We start from the raw sequence: 18,166 nt of genomic DNA, 5'->3' as shown, positions 1-18,166 counted from the left end.
TGAGATTCCCCTCCCCAGACTGATCGTACCTGGATGAGCAAACCAATCTAGGTATAGGACTGAAATCAACCGTTCTCAATACAAGTAATTACACTTAATCGTATTTTCATTCAGTAAAAATATGCTCCCAAACCAGGATGGATACTTAGTATTTATTTTTAACTTTAAAATCTATTTAGAAGTGCTGATTTCTCTTTACTACAGTTTCCTCAATCATGTCTTCTTTGCTAGCCGAATCAGTTGATAAAGACCTTTTTTCAAATGGGACTTGTGAAAAACTAGTTTTTTAACGTGCAACAAAAAGTAATGTGCTGGGGTCTTGAGTAGGTGTAATTCCCATTAACAGTATGGAACATGATAGTTCAAAAGAATAAGTTGGGGTGGGGGAAGGGAAATGACACAATATGTTCAGGTAAACAGCAAACCAGTCTAGCTACATCTTGAGCTGTGGACTATAGGGCAAATTTCTAGTCAAGCAAGTCTGCGGATCAAAGCAGATCACATTAACATCCACAGAAATATGGTCCAAGTCTAAGCTGTAAGTACATTAACACTCATCTTTTTTTTTTTACTAAAGCCTATGCACAGCAAGAGCCAGATATATGAACATTAGAAGCTAATGAGCAGATATTTGATTATTATTTCTTCAATCAGGATTTTCCAGAATTATTTTCCACCTTCACAGCATCTTCCACCAAAGGATGGTATCTTTATGCACAAATTCTTTACATACAAGTCCACAAACAATTCAGGGTCACACTCATTTTTACCAAGTGCAGGCACATTATGAGTCAGAAGCTAAGTAAGGTATTAGTCAACAGGCAAAAAAGCAGATCTTACAAAGCAGGAATCATCCATATGGTATACAAAGTAAACTGCTTGGTCCTCCTAAGTATCTACCTTAATGGGCTGAAAGAGGTGATCAAAAGAAATGGAAATTTTAAACCCACTGCTCCAAGAGATTATGTATTTCACAGCTGATACTTAGAAACGATTTACATGAGTGTTCACAAACTTTCCCTCACATCCATATCGACTTCATTTTACAGAGAAATACTATTTGCATTATCCCAGTTGACTCCTATTGTTTTCTGTATTAGGACGAAGGGCATGCTTTAGAGTTCAAATACCTTTAAATACTGCATAACCTTTTAAACTTAAAGAACTCTAAATGTAATACCATGTAGCTTGCTATTTTTAACAATACATGTGGTTTTGACATACAGAGTAGATATCCAACTCATCACACATTAGAATTATGCTGGGAGAAACAGGACAATGTAAAATCTTTTTTTTTCTTTGCCACAAAACAACCTGACATATTCAAAACGCACAGACAAAAATACTGTTTCGGTAAAAGAAATGTAAGGAAAACTAGAAGCAGATAACTTTCATTTTACATCACAAATACAGTTTTCCATTTAAAAAAACAATCTAAATCCTTCAGCAAGTCTTTCTCTAATGTAACTAACATAGATTGTGATTCCACAACAAAAAGTATAGAAATAATTTAATGCAGTTTGTTCAGAGACAACTTATTTCCCATGACATTTTTACTAGCAGTTAAGGTCTCAGGTCTAGCAAAACAAAAATACAGCTTCTGAAAAAGTAGTCAACAAATGGGCTCACAAGGGTTCTTTATTTTTATAAGAAACAAAATAATACAGAGGTTTCTTCCTTCTAGCTTGAAGCATTATGACTTGTTTGCCCAAATTCTTGGCATAATAGTCTGCTACAAATGAGACACACAGGTCTTTATTTAGAACTGTGGTGCAGAAGTCACAGAACACTCACTCTTTCCAATTACTAACTAATCTAATGCTAAAAGCATGCAAATTGAGATCCCCAGCCATATGATGAAGCCTCACAGGATATGAGGTTCCATAAGTAGGAGGGTAAAAGCATGCCCTTTTACTATAAATAATGATTAACTCGATAGTTGTTATGCTGCTAGTGAATACCAGAAGGTCACAACTTATTTGCTTATAGCTTGGGGAGCAGAAAGAATATTCACACAAGCTGACAGGCTTAGGTACAGTAATCCTAATAATAAAGCTAGGAGAAACTGCCACAGAATAATTACAACTGCTATTATGCATAATGGAATAGAACATTCGATAATGTTTGCTGCTGAAACAAGTGTGCTTTGTCAGAGATCGCTGGTCAGACTACTTGCTACAATCCTTGGTATTGACTGTTTGCTACAGAATTTGCCTATGAAGTTGCACATACACTGTCATCTTCCATCTCACTTGAAAACAGTCCATTTGATTTAATGAATTTACAAATGTATGTGTCCATGGGGAGGTTCCTTTTTCCACATCATTATGTATGAAAAGTTCGTAATAGAAGCAATGAAACTCAATAGAAAAAGAAAAAAAAAGAAAAAAGGATATCAAGATGTCCATATGATAACATTTTAAAGTATACAACCAGCATTACAAGGAGTCACAAAAAATCCACAGCAGCCAATTAAGAAATCATATTACCAGTTATTTGTGTCACACTGAATGTTGTGAACAGATTACAACTCACTTGAAACCCGCTGTTAACCAAATGCTAGATGAGTACATCAACCTGTAAGATCCTATGCAAACAAAAACAGCTCATGAGAGGATCAAAAAACCTGTAATTTTGGAAAGAAAAAAAGAAGGTAATGAAACAATTAAAAAATGTTAAAATTATAAATTGCAATAGTTCATAGTTTAGAGTTAATATTCATTTACACTGAAATCAGCACAAGTGAAAAATTATGACAGGTGGCTGAAAGCACTGTAGAAACACACAATCAGCATGAAACAATGAAATGCATTAAGTCTGTCTTAATTGATGGGGAATAAGTCAGAAAATTTGTATTTTCATTAGAACGTTTATTCAGCATGCTTTCCAGGGTGACAAAAATTATTACCATTGTCAGTAACTATGAAGCAACAGCAAGGCTGGTACAAAACAAAAACAGAAACAGAGGAGAGACCAAGAGAGCAGAGTAGGAGAGCGAGCGTGACACAGAGAGATTTATTCCTTGCTTCTTGTCAGAACTTTTAATTTCAGGCTCAGCAGGAGCCACAATGATGAGAACAAAAAGCCAGCTAGATGTTTTTGAGGTCTATTACAAACAAATTCTTGGGAATCATACCATGGTATCTTCAATTTGACACAATAAGATACCATTGAAAGCACACAATTGATGGATATATGACTACATGCTGACTGAACTTCACTCTCTCTCATACCCATAGCTTTCAGCTGCATTCAACAAAGATCAGTCTTCAGAGAACACAATAAATACCTGGAATTACAAAGCGATGACCAATACTCTTTCAAACTACTCTGCCAGAGAGGGAGATATTCCTTATAATTATGTCCCTGTCAGAGGTAGTTAGGTGTCTAATAAATCTTGGCAAGGAAATTAGTATCTTATTAAAAGCACTAGGAAGTTGGCATTTGTTTGTACTCTGAAAAACATCCATAGAAGTTTAAGACAAACTCCTATTTCAGTGCCACAGTCCAGACTAAAACCAGAGAGACGATTTTACAGACACTGAGGTGTCAGTAAAATTAGAAATGTCAGCTTTCAAGTTACCCATACTTCAATCAACACAGGGAATGTCTAGTCAACAGAAACATCAAGGGAAGAGCTCAGATTTTAATCACCCACAGAATATATATTGCTTTCTATGGCCACTACGAAGAGTGTGTATCCTTCTCTGTCAGGTTGAATAAATCTGAACAAATAACTAGTGTTTTTCAAATCTTCCAAGGATAAACCACAGTTAACTATATGCCCTTCAAGTGAGTGGAGAAGCAACACTCCAGGAGAACACCAGAGCACTCCCTAACACTTCGACTTCAAAGGAAACATAAAACTGAACTCTGACAAAAGGGGCTCAACAGACTTGTGGAGCACAGAAACCTAGAAAATTTCTTTCCAGCTACTGAGAGAAAACTAACTCAATGAGAATGGATGTTAAGCAGAACATTATGTCAGAGACAGAAAAGACCAAATAATGACAGGCAATGTGGCATGCCAAAAAAACAACCCCTCAGACACTAAATGCTCAGGTCATGCTCATTAGTAGAAAGAAGGGAAAAAAAAAAAAAAAAGAACAAAAGGAACAACATAAAATTCAAGATGCATCTGCATTTTGAATGCTGCATGTGGCTCTATATTCCATAGAGGCAAAAGATGAGAAGATGGAAAATTGGGGAGTCGTATTAATCTGGCTGCTTTTGTACTCATCTACATGCTGTGTCGTATCTTCAAACTTCTCCTGTCTGAAGACAGCAAAAAGATAATGAAACTGTTTTTCCCAGTTTCCCGCTCCTCCTTTCTAGAGCAAATTTCTGGCTCTGCAACTGTAAGGCCTCCTGAGATTCTCCTACCTTTGACTGGGCATCAACGAGATTCAAAATAACACACATGAAAAAGGTAAAGGTAACTTATGTTGCACCTAACTTCTGGTCTTGGACTGTAGAATTACTGGAGTCCAATGATTTTACTTTGGTCCCCACCCTCGAGATGAGAGTTGCCTTCTAGACCAGGTGAGGTTTCTTGACAGAAGTTCAACACCAGATCAGAGGCACAGGAGGCACAATGCCACCTTGCCATTCCCTCCTCCCACCCCATGCCTTTCTATAGCATTAAACATGAATCAGCCAAGCCCAGGTTCTAGCCCAAGTTTTGTCTGCATGAATGCTGCATAATCAAAACGCCAGCAGCTGGTCTTGATTTCTGTGAAACTTCCCTTCAAGGTTCTGAGCGTATTCAGATAATCAAATAATAGGGCTCAGCTCCTGAGAATCAAATTTTTAGTCACTGCCAATTGGAATATTGCAACATTACAAAAAATATAGTTATCAGTGATGATGCACAACAATACGCAGTGACTAGGGTTTAAAATGCAAAGTAAGAATACAAAAATTGGGTAACTACATTACAACATATATTTTTCAGTTCCCAGTAACAATGGAAACAAAGTAGCTGTTCACTGTCATAAGTATTTATTTATCTTCTAAATGTTACACAGCATATTTATATTTATTTGCTTGCACTGTATAATCATTCAGTACAACTGAAGTAAAAACAGTGAATCAATACTTATGTCCTGATAAGCACAGGTACTAATATTAGGTTCATGGCATTTTCAGTATTCTTCACTGAAATGGTGCATATTTGTTCATTAGTAAGAGCAAGTATAGCAAGAACAGGCTTTACCATACAATTACTATAACACAGCTACTAAAAATTAATAATGCCTCTTTGTGAGTCATCAGTTCAATCCCAAGAAACAAAAGGTAGTGTTCAAAAAAGAAAATTTTATTTCTAATGAATAGGAAGAAATAAAAAAAATGTATCTTTGCCACTACTTATCTACATATTTACCTTTTACTGAGACAGAATTTTGGCAAGTTTTGTTCTCAAAAGCTTTTCTTTTCACATCGTAAAGGTATTTGTTTAACAAAGTCGAAATTAAACTCTTCCATACTAACATGTGATCATTTAATACCAATTGAGAAAAAGAGTTTTTCCACCTTGCTATTGTCAGTGGACAGTCACTGTTTCATTTCCTGACAGACAAAAGATATTTCCGACAATACCTGCATTGATGCTCCTTCCACCCTCGCCACACAGGCAACTCTATCCAGGAAAGTGACTGTTACTGGAACAGCAACAAAAAAACCTTTAAAAAAGGCTTTAATGTATTTCTTCCCCAAACCGTGAGCTTGTGCCATAATCTGAAAAATATGAAGCAAATGGGAAAAAAGTTATAAAACAAATTTTAAGCAACAGCAACACTGTAGCAATCCAACAAGGTGCAGTTGGATGACTTACATCATCTGTTAGGGTCTCACAATATGCACAGTTAAAAAAAAAAAAATGAATATGCACATGAGAATGAAAAAGAATACAAATCTCCAATGGAATTTAAAAGTCTGTTCTGCAGAAGAGAGCTTGATACCTGACATGTACCCTTTAGCTAATTTGACCATTTATTGTGATCCTGTACCAGTGTAAGTAATTCATAAAAATTATTCAATGGTAACAGTTCAGCTAAGCAAGAAGCAAACCGATATAACCAGACAAAATCTAATTACGTATTTATTAAAAGGCAGGAAAAAAACCTAACTAGACTGAAATAACCAATTATAGAGCATTCAGTTACAGTTTACAACCAAAATTCTGTAAATATTTTTTTCTCCACACATTGGTAATTATTAATTTGTGACCCCCAAAGACGGATTATATTCTGTAAGGAAAACCTGATTATTTGCAACACATTGCCATTTTACCATTTCTTTATTGAATATTTGCACACATTGCATCATTTCCCCACTTTTGGTAACTGCAGACATGTAAAATCAGTTCAAGCTGTCACATATATCATAGGGCCACACAGTAACACAATGGCTCCTTGTTCACTACTACATCAGAAAGTTAAAAGCATATTGCCAGACTGGGCCACCGAGTGGCACATGGGACTGTGCCACACCAGCTCACTATTTATTATGCTGCCTCCCATTTATTTATTTAGCCCTGAAGCAGTGAACATTCTTGAAAAATACCTACAAAGTATACAAAATAAAAGTCGTTTCATTGTATTAGTTAAACCTCAGAAAAGCAAGCTGAAAATCCAGGTACTGCTGCAAAGGTACAAGACTATTTATGTAACTGCACTTTCATTATACGAAATGCTGCCCTTTGCCTATTGGCAAATCCAATTTAAACTGTTTTTCCACCTAATTAATCCCTGGTAAGCCTCATACAAGATAAGTCTGTGGAGTCCCTGCTCCCTCTATCACATCCTAACTCCAACAGACAGTAATAGGAGGAGAAAACTGACTGTGCCCTGAACTTCTGAGTCTTTTGCTGTGCTTATATTCAAGAACACAGAATTATTTTTCAACCAAAAGAATGCAAAACATAAATACATGCAGTTTCATGCAATCCTTTCACAAACAGAATCTTTAGAATTTCACAATATAATCATTTTTTCTTTGATGCATTTTCAGAAATATGGAAGTGATGAACTATTTGTATGCAAAATACAAATTCACATCACTCTGATGGACTAGTACTGAAGGCAGTATTTCTGTCACAGATCTGGCTTCTTAATTCCATAAAGCATTACACTTAAGAGAGGAAAACCAGTTCTACAAAATTAGTCATCAGCATATTCTTCACTAAAATTCTTTTTATATATTAATAGCTTTGCAATGACAAGATCTGTCTTTTAAAAAGACAGGAATACCTTTAGTATTAATATTACTTCTGACATTCACCTTCACAAGGTCTTAAAACTCTCTTAGTTTTTTATTTGTTTAAGTGGAAATACTTCACCATCATCTATAACTCTTGCTCATAACACAAGTTTAACTAGTAAAAGTCTAAATATACTTAATGCTTGTAATTTGATTATATTTTCTTTCTGCATATTTCATGAAAATATTTTCAACTTGGGTCAACAGCTTTCACAAAGAATTTGAACTGCGTTGTGAAATATAACAAACACTTCATCAATTCAATACAAATGTTAAAATGCTTTACTTTCAGTTTATTGTTTAAGAAATCATTACTGCAATCAATCCATCAAAAGAGACTATTGCCTCAATCAGCACAGATTTACCTTTAGAATTAGTCCACATAAAAATAGAATCTCTCAAAATCAAGTTTTGTCTACCGTTTAACAAGCTATACAATTTCATACACCTTTACACCTTTCTCTCAAACCTGTTGATTCCAAACTTTGCCTCTCGAGTTTTCTGGCTGGAATTCTACTCCTCTGCTCTGAGGTCTGGCATTTCTCAGCCGTCCTCCACTCTAACAGCAATGTCAGCTTCAAAACACAATATTGAGTCCTTGCCCACAAACATATTCACCCTGTTCTTTACGGTCACTCTTTGAGCTGAAAGACATTGCCTCACAGATGTATCACAATATGATTTAGATTTAAAAAAAAAAAAAAAAACAACTTTGAGAAATCAGATTAATTTACTCCTTAAATTCCTCATAGTCAAAACTATTTTCATTAATAATGAAGCATGAAGGTTCGCCCCATCCCCTCTACTAAATCCATTGACAGATCTTATTATAAACTTCTTGCAAAAGCCCCATGCTGGTATCTACAGAAAAACTGAGTATCTGAAGAAAAGTAATTGGTCAGACAACCCACAGGAGACCAACCATATGCTCCTGGAACTACCAGCTAATTAAAAGTGACACAGAATCTAGCAACCAGGTTAAAACAGTTAAGACAAAATGAAACATTCTCAATACATCACCTGGCCAAGGCAACACCAGGAGTATTAAGCAGCTGTGGACAAAGCTGAGGTGCTCCTTCTGTGGTTTTAGACGCGTGCAGTATTGCAAGGCCCAGTACAAATAAAGATGAGGGAAAAACACCAACAGCATCCCTACCAGCAATCAATTTCCAAACCCAACAAAGCCAACAACAGCTGTTGCACTGAAGGACTTCTCTACTTGCCCTGAATTTCCTTCTTTCCTTCCCTCCTTCCTTCCTTCCTTCCCTCCTTCCTTCTTTCCTTCCCTCCTTCCTTTCTTCCCTCCTTCCTTCCTTCCTTCCTTCTTTCTTTCCCTTCCCAACTGATCAAGGCACTGGTTTATCTTCCATCCACACTGAGATGAATCCTTCATTACATTCTGAAAGTTTCCTGGCTCCCCATCTCCCACAGCCAAGGACAGCTTTTCCCCAGGACACAAACTCAGCAGGCTTGTAGATTACTCTGCTCTGCTGTAGAAGCCCTTCTTCCCAAAAAGATGGTAAACATATACATACACATTTTAAACAGTTTAAGAACAACTTAAAACCAAACCCATCATTAAGTTTAAGTCCTTCAATATAACAAAACATGTTTAGCACATGGGTAAGAAGTTACTAAATGTCGGTATCTCATTGAACAGTCTGCACCAGGTCTATTTCATAAGCTTTCTCCTCCAAAAAACACAGAGAAGCATTTACCATAGGATAAGTATATGCACATGCAGAGTTGCCAGGCAACTGTTGACACACTAGTTCATCGTCCAAGTGGCAGCAAATGGAAGGCTGTCCATCACCCTTCCAGCACGAGGGGCTTCAAGTTCTCTTGCGTTGCCACAGGACAAGAGCTTGAACACAGGCAGCGGAAAGAGAGTTTGCAGCATTATCTTCTACCAGTAACTGTACATGTGAATGGATAATCCTCAACTGATAAGTAGTGTGTGATTAAAATGTGCAGTGTTTTCTTTTCTTATACTTAGGTGGTCTTAGGAGAAAAGAAGGGAAAAAAGTAGTGATAAGCATTTACTGCAGTCTCAAGAAAGAATTTAGGGTAGTAAAGGGTAGACACAACAAAGATCCTTACAATTTAAAAAAAAAAAGTAAATTTCTTGTTGAAGTATTTGGTTAAAAATGAAGAAAACATTAGATAGCTATCACTCCTGCGGATAATATTTCACTCTTCCACATTACATTTTATAACCTCAATGTGCTCTAATTAACTATTTTCTTAGAAAACATATTTCAGAAAACTGGTGAAAACTACTGAAGAAAATACTGCCATGACTTTATAATATTTCAGTTTGATACATTTTTGTCTATATTATACAGAACATTTATAATATATACTTTTTCTAGTTTACATTTATTTTATATTAATATTATAGAGATATATTACATCTATTATTTCATGTTTTTCTACATTAAATTAATGAATAGATTCATTTAAAAAATGCATAAATCTCACCTGTGTCTGTCATTTATGTCAAAGAATTTTGATGTCCAGTGTTCAAAGTGAATTACACATTTTAGCAAGATTGAAATTAAGTATTTCCAAGTCTCCAATCTACTTTATTTTTAGAATGTGAGGTTACAAAGTTACTTCTAATGCTCCTTTAAATTACGCTTCACTTATTTTTTTTAAAGAAGACCCTCCAGAACAGATAGACAACTTTTTAACAGCTTTAAATCTAAATATATAGAATCTGAAGAAGTGTTGGACAGTAACAGCCAACAAAAATGTTAAGGACAAGAAGCTAATTATTTCATAGATATATAAAGATATGCTAACAAGTTTGAAAGACATGACATGATTTCTTAATGTATAAACAATAAAAGATTGTAATCATATATACTACTCAAAAATTGTAAATTCAACAGTTGGTTCAAGTGCTTTCTAAAAATAAGATGTCTGTGAAGTATCAATGTTTAATGATACTGAGTGGAACCCTCTGCTATGTAAAATTTAAAAGATTTCTAAAATATCTGCAGATTTTAAGAGCACCATATTTTCAGAAATTCTGAAATCCAGTGCTATGCCTGTTTTATGCTGACAGCTAAATATATAGCAGGTTTAAATGTGTTTCACTGGAGCAAACAAAGAATTCCTTGCTGAAAAAAATCCTTTCACCACCACGTATTTCTGGATCTCTGCCCAGTCAGTGATGCCTTGAATAAAATCAACAAATCGCAATACTTAAAAGATGGCGCAAAACACTGTAAAAATGATGTAGAGATGCATATCAGCATTTATAACTTACCCTTGGTTTAGGAAAAAAACAAAAAACAAAAAAACAAACAACACAAAATAATTCAGTAGAACTGACAATCTTCAAAGCAACAACCTTGAAAACTTGTTTGAAATGGCAACATGGACAAGAAAAATCTAAGATCAAAATGCCAGTGTATAGCAGGTCAAAGCATTAAGAATTTCACATTGTGAAGCTCAGAGATTAAGGCAGATGGAGCACAGCATTATCCGGACTGAAGTATTTGGTGCACAAAAGGTCCAGGGATTATAATGAGCCTCTCGTGGGTACTACAACATATGGAGCAGAGATGCTATTTAGATAGCTCTCTATGTATAAAATGTTTATTTTTTTCTCCCACTTGCCTGCACATTAGAAGACACTGTTTATCAAACAGCCTGCAGAAACTCATCAAGGAACATTCAGAAAGCCCCAGGTTACAATATATTTGCAAATCTAGGTACTTAAAAATTACCCACAGAAGTATGACAGGAAAAATAGCTGTAAAAACAAGGCATTAGGAGTCATCTACAAAGGAAATAAAATGCCCCTCATGTGATTCTACAAGAAGACATGAGGGAATATGAAAGAGGAAATTACAACCTATGTGCAAAACAACTACCTAGGCAAGATTGTTACGTTAGTTTAAAATGACCTATTTGATCTTCTTCAGAAATTAGGAACTATACTGTATACAGTTCCATAATCAATTGAAATAACCAACTTCTCTATGAATCGCAATATGCATTTTTTTATAAATCAATGGCACCACACTAGAGATCAGGCATATATGGTTTGAAAACAAGGATGACTTTCATAAAAGAAAATATCAAAACACATGAATGAGCTCAACTCTATTGCATCATATGAAATATAAAATTGAGCACAAAAGCTTCTGTTTTAAGTAAGACTGGTACAACTTGAAGACAAGGTTATACCTGGTCTAACTGCAATACCAACAGGATGCTGGTCAGTATCGGAATTTATGTGATCTTATTAACACATGCCTTTTCTACAATCTCCTGTGATCCAAGGCCAGAGTAAACTACTGTCATGCAGCCTGACCCTTATTTCCCACTTTAGTGGTACACTTCAATAACTTCTAGATTACAGTAATTTTTGTAAGGCTACAAGTCCACAGACTTTTTTGTAGTCTAATTTAACTCATATAAATGTACGCGAGTACAGGCTGATGTGCAAAAATATGATGGGATGACTGCCACAAAGGAATCAAAATAGATTAGTCCATGTAAGTTTTCAGCTAAAAGTAATCAAAACAGATCAGTCCATTTAAACTGTTGTCTAGCTCCAGAAGGAACTCTCATTTATCCTCCAATAAAGACAACTCCATTCTGGTATTATTCCAGGTGCTGAAATTTCTATAGCATTAATGCATCTATACTCTACACACAGATTTTCCTCATAGTATTCCTCTATCATATTAATCTCCCTGTAATCCTCTAGCACAGAGTCATTAAAGACTACTGCTCTATTGCAAGTTTCGAAATGTCACAGATGATGGAAATGACTGTTGTATTACTGAAGCACCACATCCTAACCTAAGCAGTGTTTTCAGTAACTACGCATGTGTGCTCTGTAACACTCTGCTGTTCTGTTTCTCCTAGGTTAGTCATTTTATCCTGATACCCAGACGTCTTGCTTGTTCCAAATATAGAGCAGCAATTTTGTTAGCTTAACTCCATTATATGCCATTTCTTATGACTTAGTTTGAATTAAAGCAATTACGATTTCAATGTAATAGCTTCCATCACTACGAAATATGTAGGATTTTTTCAATATACCACAATACAGAAAAGCAACAATAAAAATCCAGTTTTGTAATCTCCTCAGAGCTATAACATACATAGCAGTTCCCAGAAGCAGATAAAAATATATCAACACAATGAACCTTCAGCTTACAAACCACATCAAAACAAAAAAGCTTAAACCTCAACAATCAGTAACCTAATCTATCACAGAATTATTACTACCAAAGAAAATCAGTTTAATGTGGAACTTAATATTTTTTTAATCTAATATTACTACATCACATCACTGGGATCTACCTCATGTACAAAGGCTGAGTCCACACGTTGGCTGTGACTGGAAAGAAATTCATATTCCTTCTTATAACCAATTAGTTGTGTGTCTCAAGGACATGAATTCTAACCCCATGGAAAACCTTGCATTTCCAAACGAAACATTTCACTCTTCAAAAGCAGAAGAAAATGCAACTGTAGATGAATGTCACCCTCAGCAATTGAGGTCGTACCTAGCTCAGAAAGGAGAGTAGTCAGCCACCCCTCAGTTATGACAAGTTATTCAAGATCTTGTTTCACACACGTAAGCAACCAAGAAAAGGAACAGCAATATGATCACTCTTCTACGGGTACTGCAATACCAAAACAGAGCAGCAATTGTTACGAGATCTTGTCAGAGCCATTAAACTTTAGAGGTAATGCAAATTCTTCAAGTACTATCCCACAGGTGATTGCTGGCAGAGTATCAGTTATTTCAACATAAAAGATAAAATAATTATTTTTATTCATGTTTCTGTGTCTTCAAATAAACTAATAATCATTCATACATATCATGCATAAAGGAGAGTACTAAATTACGTCAATTTTGGAACACACTTAAATGAACAACATAACAAATATTTAGCTTCTTGCAACTGACAGTTCTTTGTTGCCTTTCAGCTTAAAGATTCAATGCATGCAAAGTAAGTTCATTTTATAAATTGATTTGAAGTGCCCTTTGCAAATAACTACCAGCTACTGTTATGTTTTGGTCTCAAGTAGACTGCATAAATGAGGTGTTGCTTCTAAACTCACAAAATTTGTAAATTATATTTACAGTAAACAATAGCATAACCTTTACTTTTTAATTCATTTGCACATTTATGTAGTCGACTCTCTGGATTCTTTCAAGTACCATGAAACTGTCACATTAGTTGTGGATGTTCAGAATCAAGTTTATGCAAAAGCAACACAGACAAAATATATATATATCTTATATATATACTGTTATAAGCATTCATATAACAGTCAATAAGTGGCCTAAGAACAACAGCATTCAACTCAAAACACAAATATTGCCAGAAAGAAACTCTAGCCTAAAGGAAAATCAAATGAGTAAATACAAGAAAAAAGCATCCCAGCTACAAATCTTTCCAGTTTGCAAGCATGAGTTGAGTATATAAGGACAGAATAATACCTGACAACAGTATTTATTATGGCATGAATAAATAATTCCAAAAGAAAGAATAGAGAGAATGTATTTAATATTTGAAAGGTATTTTCCATTTTCAGTGTACTTTACAAAAACAACTAGTTCTCCCACAACTACTGTGAAGAAGGCTTTGTGCATACTCACTCAAAACGGGGGAATTAGAACTGACTCCCTGAGACAACACTCCCATGAAACCTGGCATGAAGATCTGATGAACCAACTACTTACTACCTACTGCCTGTAGCATATTAACAAACTAAATGTACAAGCTAATAGACAAAATTGTGCCTCCGAAACATAACGTCCTTTATTTTAACCACTCGGGTTTTATCCTTGAACATTAGAGGTCACTGTGGGACTTCCTAAGCATGCACCTCATGGACTCGGCAATAACCATTCACCACCATGTTGGAGTCTGGGATTTGTGGCAAAGTTCAACTGCCATATAAATTTCTCAGGTCTAAAGAATCAACAAAACAACTAAACCCAAATACTTGGAAAAATATGTAACTAATAATTTTATTGAAAAATTAACAGAAAAAGCTTCCATAGCTATACTATCAAAGGAAAAAGTTATTTTCATATTTGCAGATTAATTAATTTCTGGCATGAACTGGTAACTTTTTCACAAAACAAGAGACAGATTATCCAAGGTGCCACTCCCCTTTGTGTCTAAGACTCTAAATAATAGTTTAGGAACACACCAGTTAAAAGTACTAAATCCACACTATTTATACAACTCAGTATCTGGTTTCTCCAGCAAGTCAGGACTTGCAGAATACATTCCAGGCAATAACAATTGATATTTTTTTCCTTTTTAAAGACTAAAAAATTTCAGTTGAGAAACAAACAAAAATCACCAGACTTCTGTAAAACTACAAATGTTCATTCTGTACTGACTGATACTAGTTCTAGATTTATAACTAAAACTTCTGGGCTTCAGTGTGTCCAATTTTTATGTTATATGAACACTAAAATATACATTTTTCAGCTGAAGTGCATTCTAGAATTTCAACTACTCATTTTCAAGTGTGAAAATAAATTCGTTTTCAACAGAAATTCTAATGCGTAGGAACTAGGATTTGTTTATTCTTGCTTATATTTCAGTGAGGATAAGAAACCTCCATTTTTTATAAATGAATAGAAAAATGTGTGTTTAAGCCACTATTTAGAACTGCAGCTAAATGTATTTGGTCCAGAAGGATCTTAAAATCATGCAGTGCAGATTGTGTGGAATATAGAGTTATTGTTTTAAAATGATAATGTACTGTTGAACTAAAAGCAAAGCATATGGATCCAAGTATTCCAAAACCAGCTGGAATCTGTGGCACACTGGTCAACTTAGAAAGATCTCAGCAGAAAATTCCAACTGTAACTGTGAAACCCACCTGAATCTCAAAATTATTGTTCAGCACAATTCAAATATTATTCTCCAGGATCTGGATACCACCCACTACAATTCAATGTGTGTGGTTATTTCCCATCAATTCCAAGAGGGAATTTCTTTTGGTAACCAAATAAAAGTTACACGGAAGAATCTGTGATTTTAAAAATAAAAGATTCTTAGAAATCTCCCAATCGCAGTCATTTTAGATGTTACATATTTTTACAAAACGCATATGGATTCAGTTACAGAGCTACAATTGGGGGGCAAGTGTATTTCTAGAAGTCTAATTCTAAAGTCTTGTAATTATTTCATTGAACCTGAAAATACTGGAGAGGTCTTATCTTCCCAGCATATTCTGTTGACAATTAATTGCCAATTTTCTTCCTAATGGAACAATGAACAAGTATGTGTCCACTTATGTTTTGAGGGGGAGAAAAATAAAAATGTGGTGGTACAAGAAAGGTGTGCAGAGAGCCGTGGGGCAGCTTTCCCGGTCCTGTCACCTTTAGTGTCTCACTGTACTCAACTCCAGTTCGATGGAACAGCAATGAGACGGTATGAAAATGATCGCAATGGGATGCTGACTAATTAAAAGATGTTACGAGGTCAGAGTGTGCTTGGCGTTCAGCTGCTGTTTTTCTACCTAAGCTTTTCACCGACTTGCAAAAAAATTACTTAAAAAAGGCAGGAACACCTGGTAGGAAAGCACAAGCGGTAGCGGGCAGGGCCGCGGCGAAGGGACACGGGGCTGCCGGGGCTGCCGGGGCTGCCGGGCAGCCCTGCCGGCCGCTCCCGCCCCTGCGCCACACTGGCGGAGCCCCGCTGCGACCTTCGTCATGCACCGGGCGCCCCCCGAGGCGGGCGCCCCTGCCGCGCCCCCCGAGCGGAGAAAGGCTCTGCAGCCAGCTGGGAGAAGCTCTGCAGCCAGCGGGGACGCGGCCCCCGACTCTTCCCTCCCTCCGCGCCCAGAGGAGGCGGCTCCCAGCCCCGCCCCGCCCCGCCCTCCGGCTCGCCCGGCGCGGCCGCCCCCGCGAGGGACCCCCCCACCTCCTCGCGCCGCCCAACGGCCGCCGCCGGCTCGCGCGGGCGCAGGGAGGGAGGGGCGGGGCAAGGGGGGCGGCACCGAGCGCCTGGCGCGAGCTTGGGCGGGGGCGGTCTCGCGGCCGGGCCTGCCGCGCGGCACGTGTCGCTCCCCCACACCTCCCCCCCGCGCCGATCCCCGCTCCCCGCAGGCGCGGACCCGCTCCGGCCTCCAGCGCGCGGCGGCGCCCCCGTGTCCCCAGCTGCTGCCTCGCTCCGCCGCGCGCTGAGCCCGCCCGGCTTCCGTCGCTCCACCCGCCGCCCGCCCGCGGCCGCTCCCGCCGCTCACCCTCTGCTCCCGTCAGCGGGGGCCGGGCCGGCAGCGCCTCCGCCGCGCGCGAGCCCTCTGCGGTCACGTGGGGTAGCGGCCGGGGCGGCGCTGCTGGCGGCGGGAGGCGGCTGGGGCTCCCCCGGAACGGCGGCCCGGGACAGGCCCCGTCGGCCCGGGACAGGCCCCGGCGCGGCGGCTGCGCTATAACCGTGCGGCAGAGCCCGCGGCGCTGCTGGGGGGGACGCTCGGCTGCCGGGGGTTGCACCGAGCCTGTAGTTCTGGCGCGCTCTGTGCGATGGTCGGCAGCCGGTGTGGCCTGACTGGTGTGCCTGGCGTCTGGCAGACTAGACCTGTTGCAAAAAATACTGGTGTGCTTGGTCTGATCTTCATTTTCAAGTCTCTGTATCTGCAGTTTGTGTGTCCTGAAAAACTTGAGGCCGTTGGGTGGCAGCAGCCGTGATTTCCTTCAGCGATGGTGGAGATCCAGATACACATGGACTCTAGATTTGTGGTCATTTTTTGCAACTGGATAAAAATAAACCTGTTTGAATATTCATGTGTAACATTGGGAGATTTTACATAATATTTTAATATAAACTTGTTGATTAAGTTGCGTATGTTGTAATCCACACATAAAAATGCAGGATTTTTGTTCAACTGATGGGTTTCCTGGTGCACACAGATATCTGGACTGATCGCAACTGTGTCTGCTGTGCATCGTAACTGGCTGTATTATATTTCTAATCTGATCTACATGAATGGGGGTTAATTTTGCCTGTAGTGCAAATGGATACACTAGGGTTTGTGATTTCACACAATGGTTGTTTTTATCAGCTGCTGTAACAAGGGCAGGTGCCAGTATAGTCTGAAGCAGGAGGTTTTTCCACATAGCTCGTGTACCTTCAAGAGTCAATGGGCAAGTTCATGGCAGAAAAATCCATTAAGGGTTATTATGCGCATAGAAACTGCCTCTGGCTCAGGGAGTCCCAAACTATAATACCATCTTCATTTTCATCACCCATAATGTAAACATTTTAACTGTGAAATCTTCACAAAATGTTCAAGAATATTGCTGCAAAACATACTATACTATCAATTGTAGCATCAGAGGAGAAGCATTTTATGGGAATGTGCCCCAATGTTTCCATGCATTCAAAGCTGACGATATGAAATATTTCCCAATGAAGCTCTTGAGCTGAAACTCTTTTCTGATTAAAGGCTTTTGCTGTAAAGCTTTCAAAAGCATATGATGGCTTATCAGCAGTTTTGTTGGTTTTCAAGTTAGGCGTGTGCTGAACAACTGGCAGGAAATACCCATTCTTATTCTTCACTTATTTGTAGACAAAGTGATACTTAGCAAAGCCGATACTAAAGTTAGTTAGCAGCTGCAAATGATGCGTTACCAACGTTCGCACTGTTTTATTTTTATCATTTTTTATAAGTATTCCTACTGCAGCTGCATTGCTACCTAGAAGTAGAGAATAGTTTCTTTTGCTTTCAACTCTAACAAATTGCTACTGAAAATGTTTTGCTGCTTCCATGCTTTGATGCATCAGTGGCTGAAATAAAGAAAAAGCATGCCCTTTTCACCCTCCTCTTCAATTGCTTTTCAGCTGAGAGTACCGTTAAAGCGTCCTTGGCAATCCATAAAACTTCTGCACCACAGTATCCTTTT

At 38.0% G+C, this 18,166-nt stretch overlaps 1 protein-coding gene across 5 annotated transcripts in view; it reads right to left on the bottom strand.

The window, feature by feature from the left end:
- The window catches only part of IMMP2L (inner mitochondrial membrane peptidase subunit 2), a 455,212-nt gene extending 438,630 nt beyond the window's left edge, over positions 1-16,582 (bottom strand). For 2 of the 5 annotated variants that reach the window (XM_065637460.1, XM_065637500.1), the window contains exons 1-2: positions 12,589-12,769; positions 5,599-5,736 (exon numbers count right to left, since the gene is read on the bottom strand). In XM_065637460.1, coding sequence (XP_065493532.1) covers positions 5,599-5,733 — 135 coding nt within the window. In that variant the 5' untranslated portion in view covers positions 5,734-5,736; positions 12,589-12,769. Of the gene's footprint in view, positions 1-5,598; positions 5,737-12,588; positions 12,770-12,794; positions 12,856-16,380; positions 16,460-16,509 lie in introns of those variants that run through there. The other 3 variants (XM_065637470.1, XM_065637491.1, XM_065637480.1) reach the window with 3 other exon arrangements.
- Between the last annotated feature and the right edge of the window lie 1,584 nt (positions 16,583-18,166).

This window comes from Caloenas nicobarica, chromosome 1, assembly GCF_036013445.1.
Source record: "Caloenas nicobarica isolate bCalNic1 chromosome 1, bCalNic1.hap1, whole genome shotgun sequence".
NCBI lineage: Eukaryota > Metazoa > Chordata > Aves > Columbiformes > Columbidae > Caloenas > Caloenas nicobarica.
Note: the sequence above shows the minus strand (reverse complement) of the source record. Positions and strands in the feature narration are given on the sequence as shown.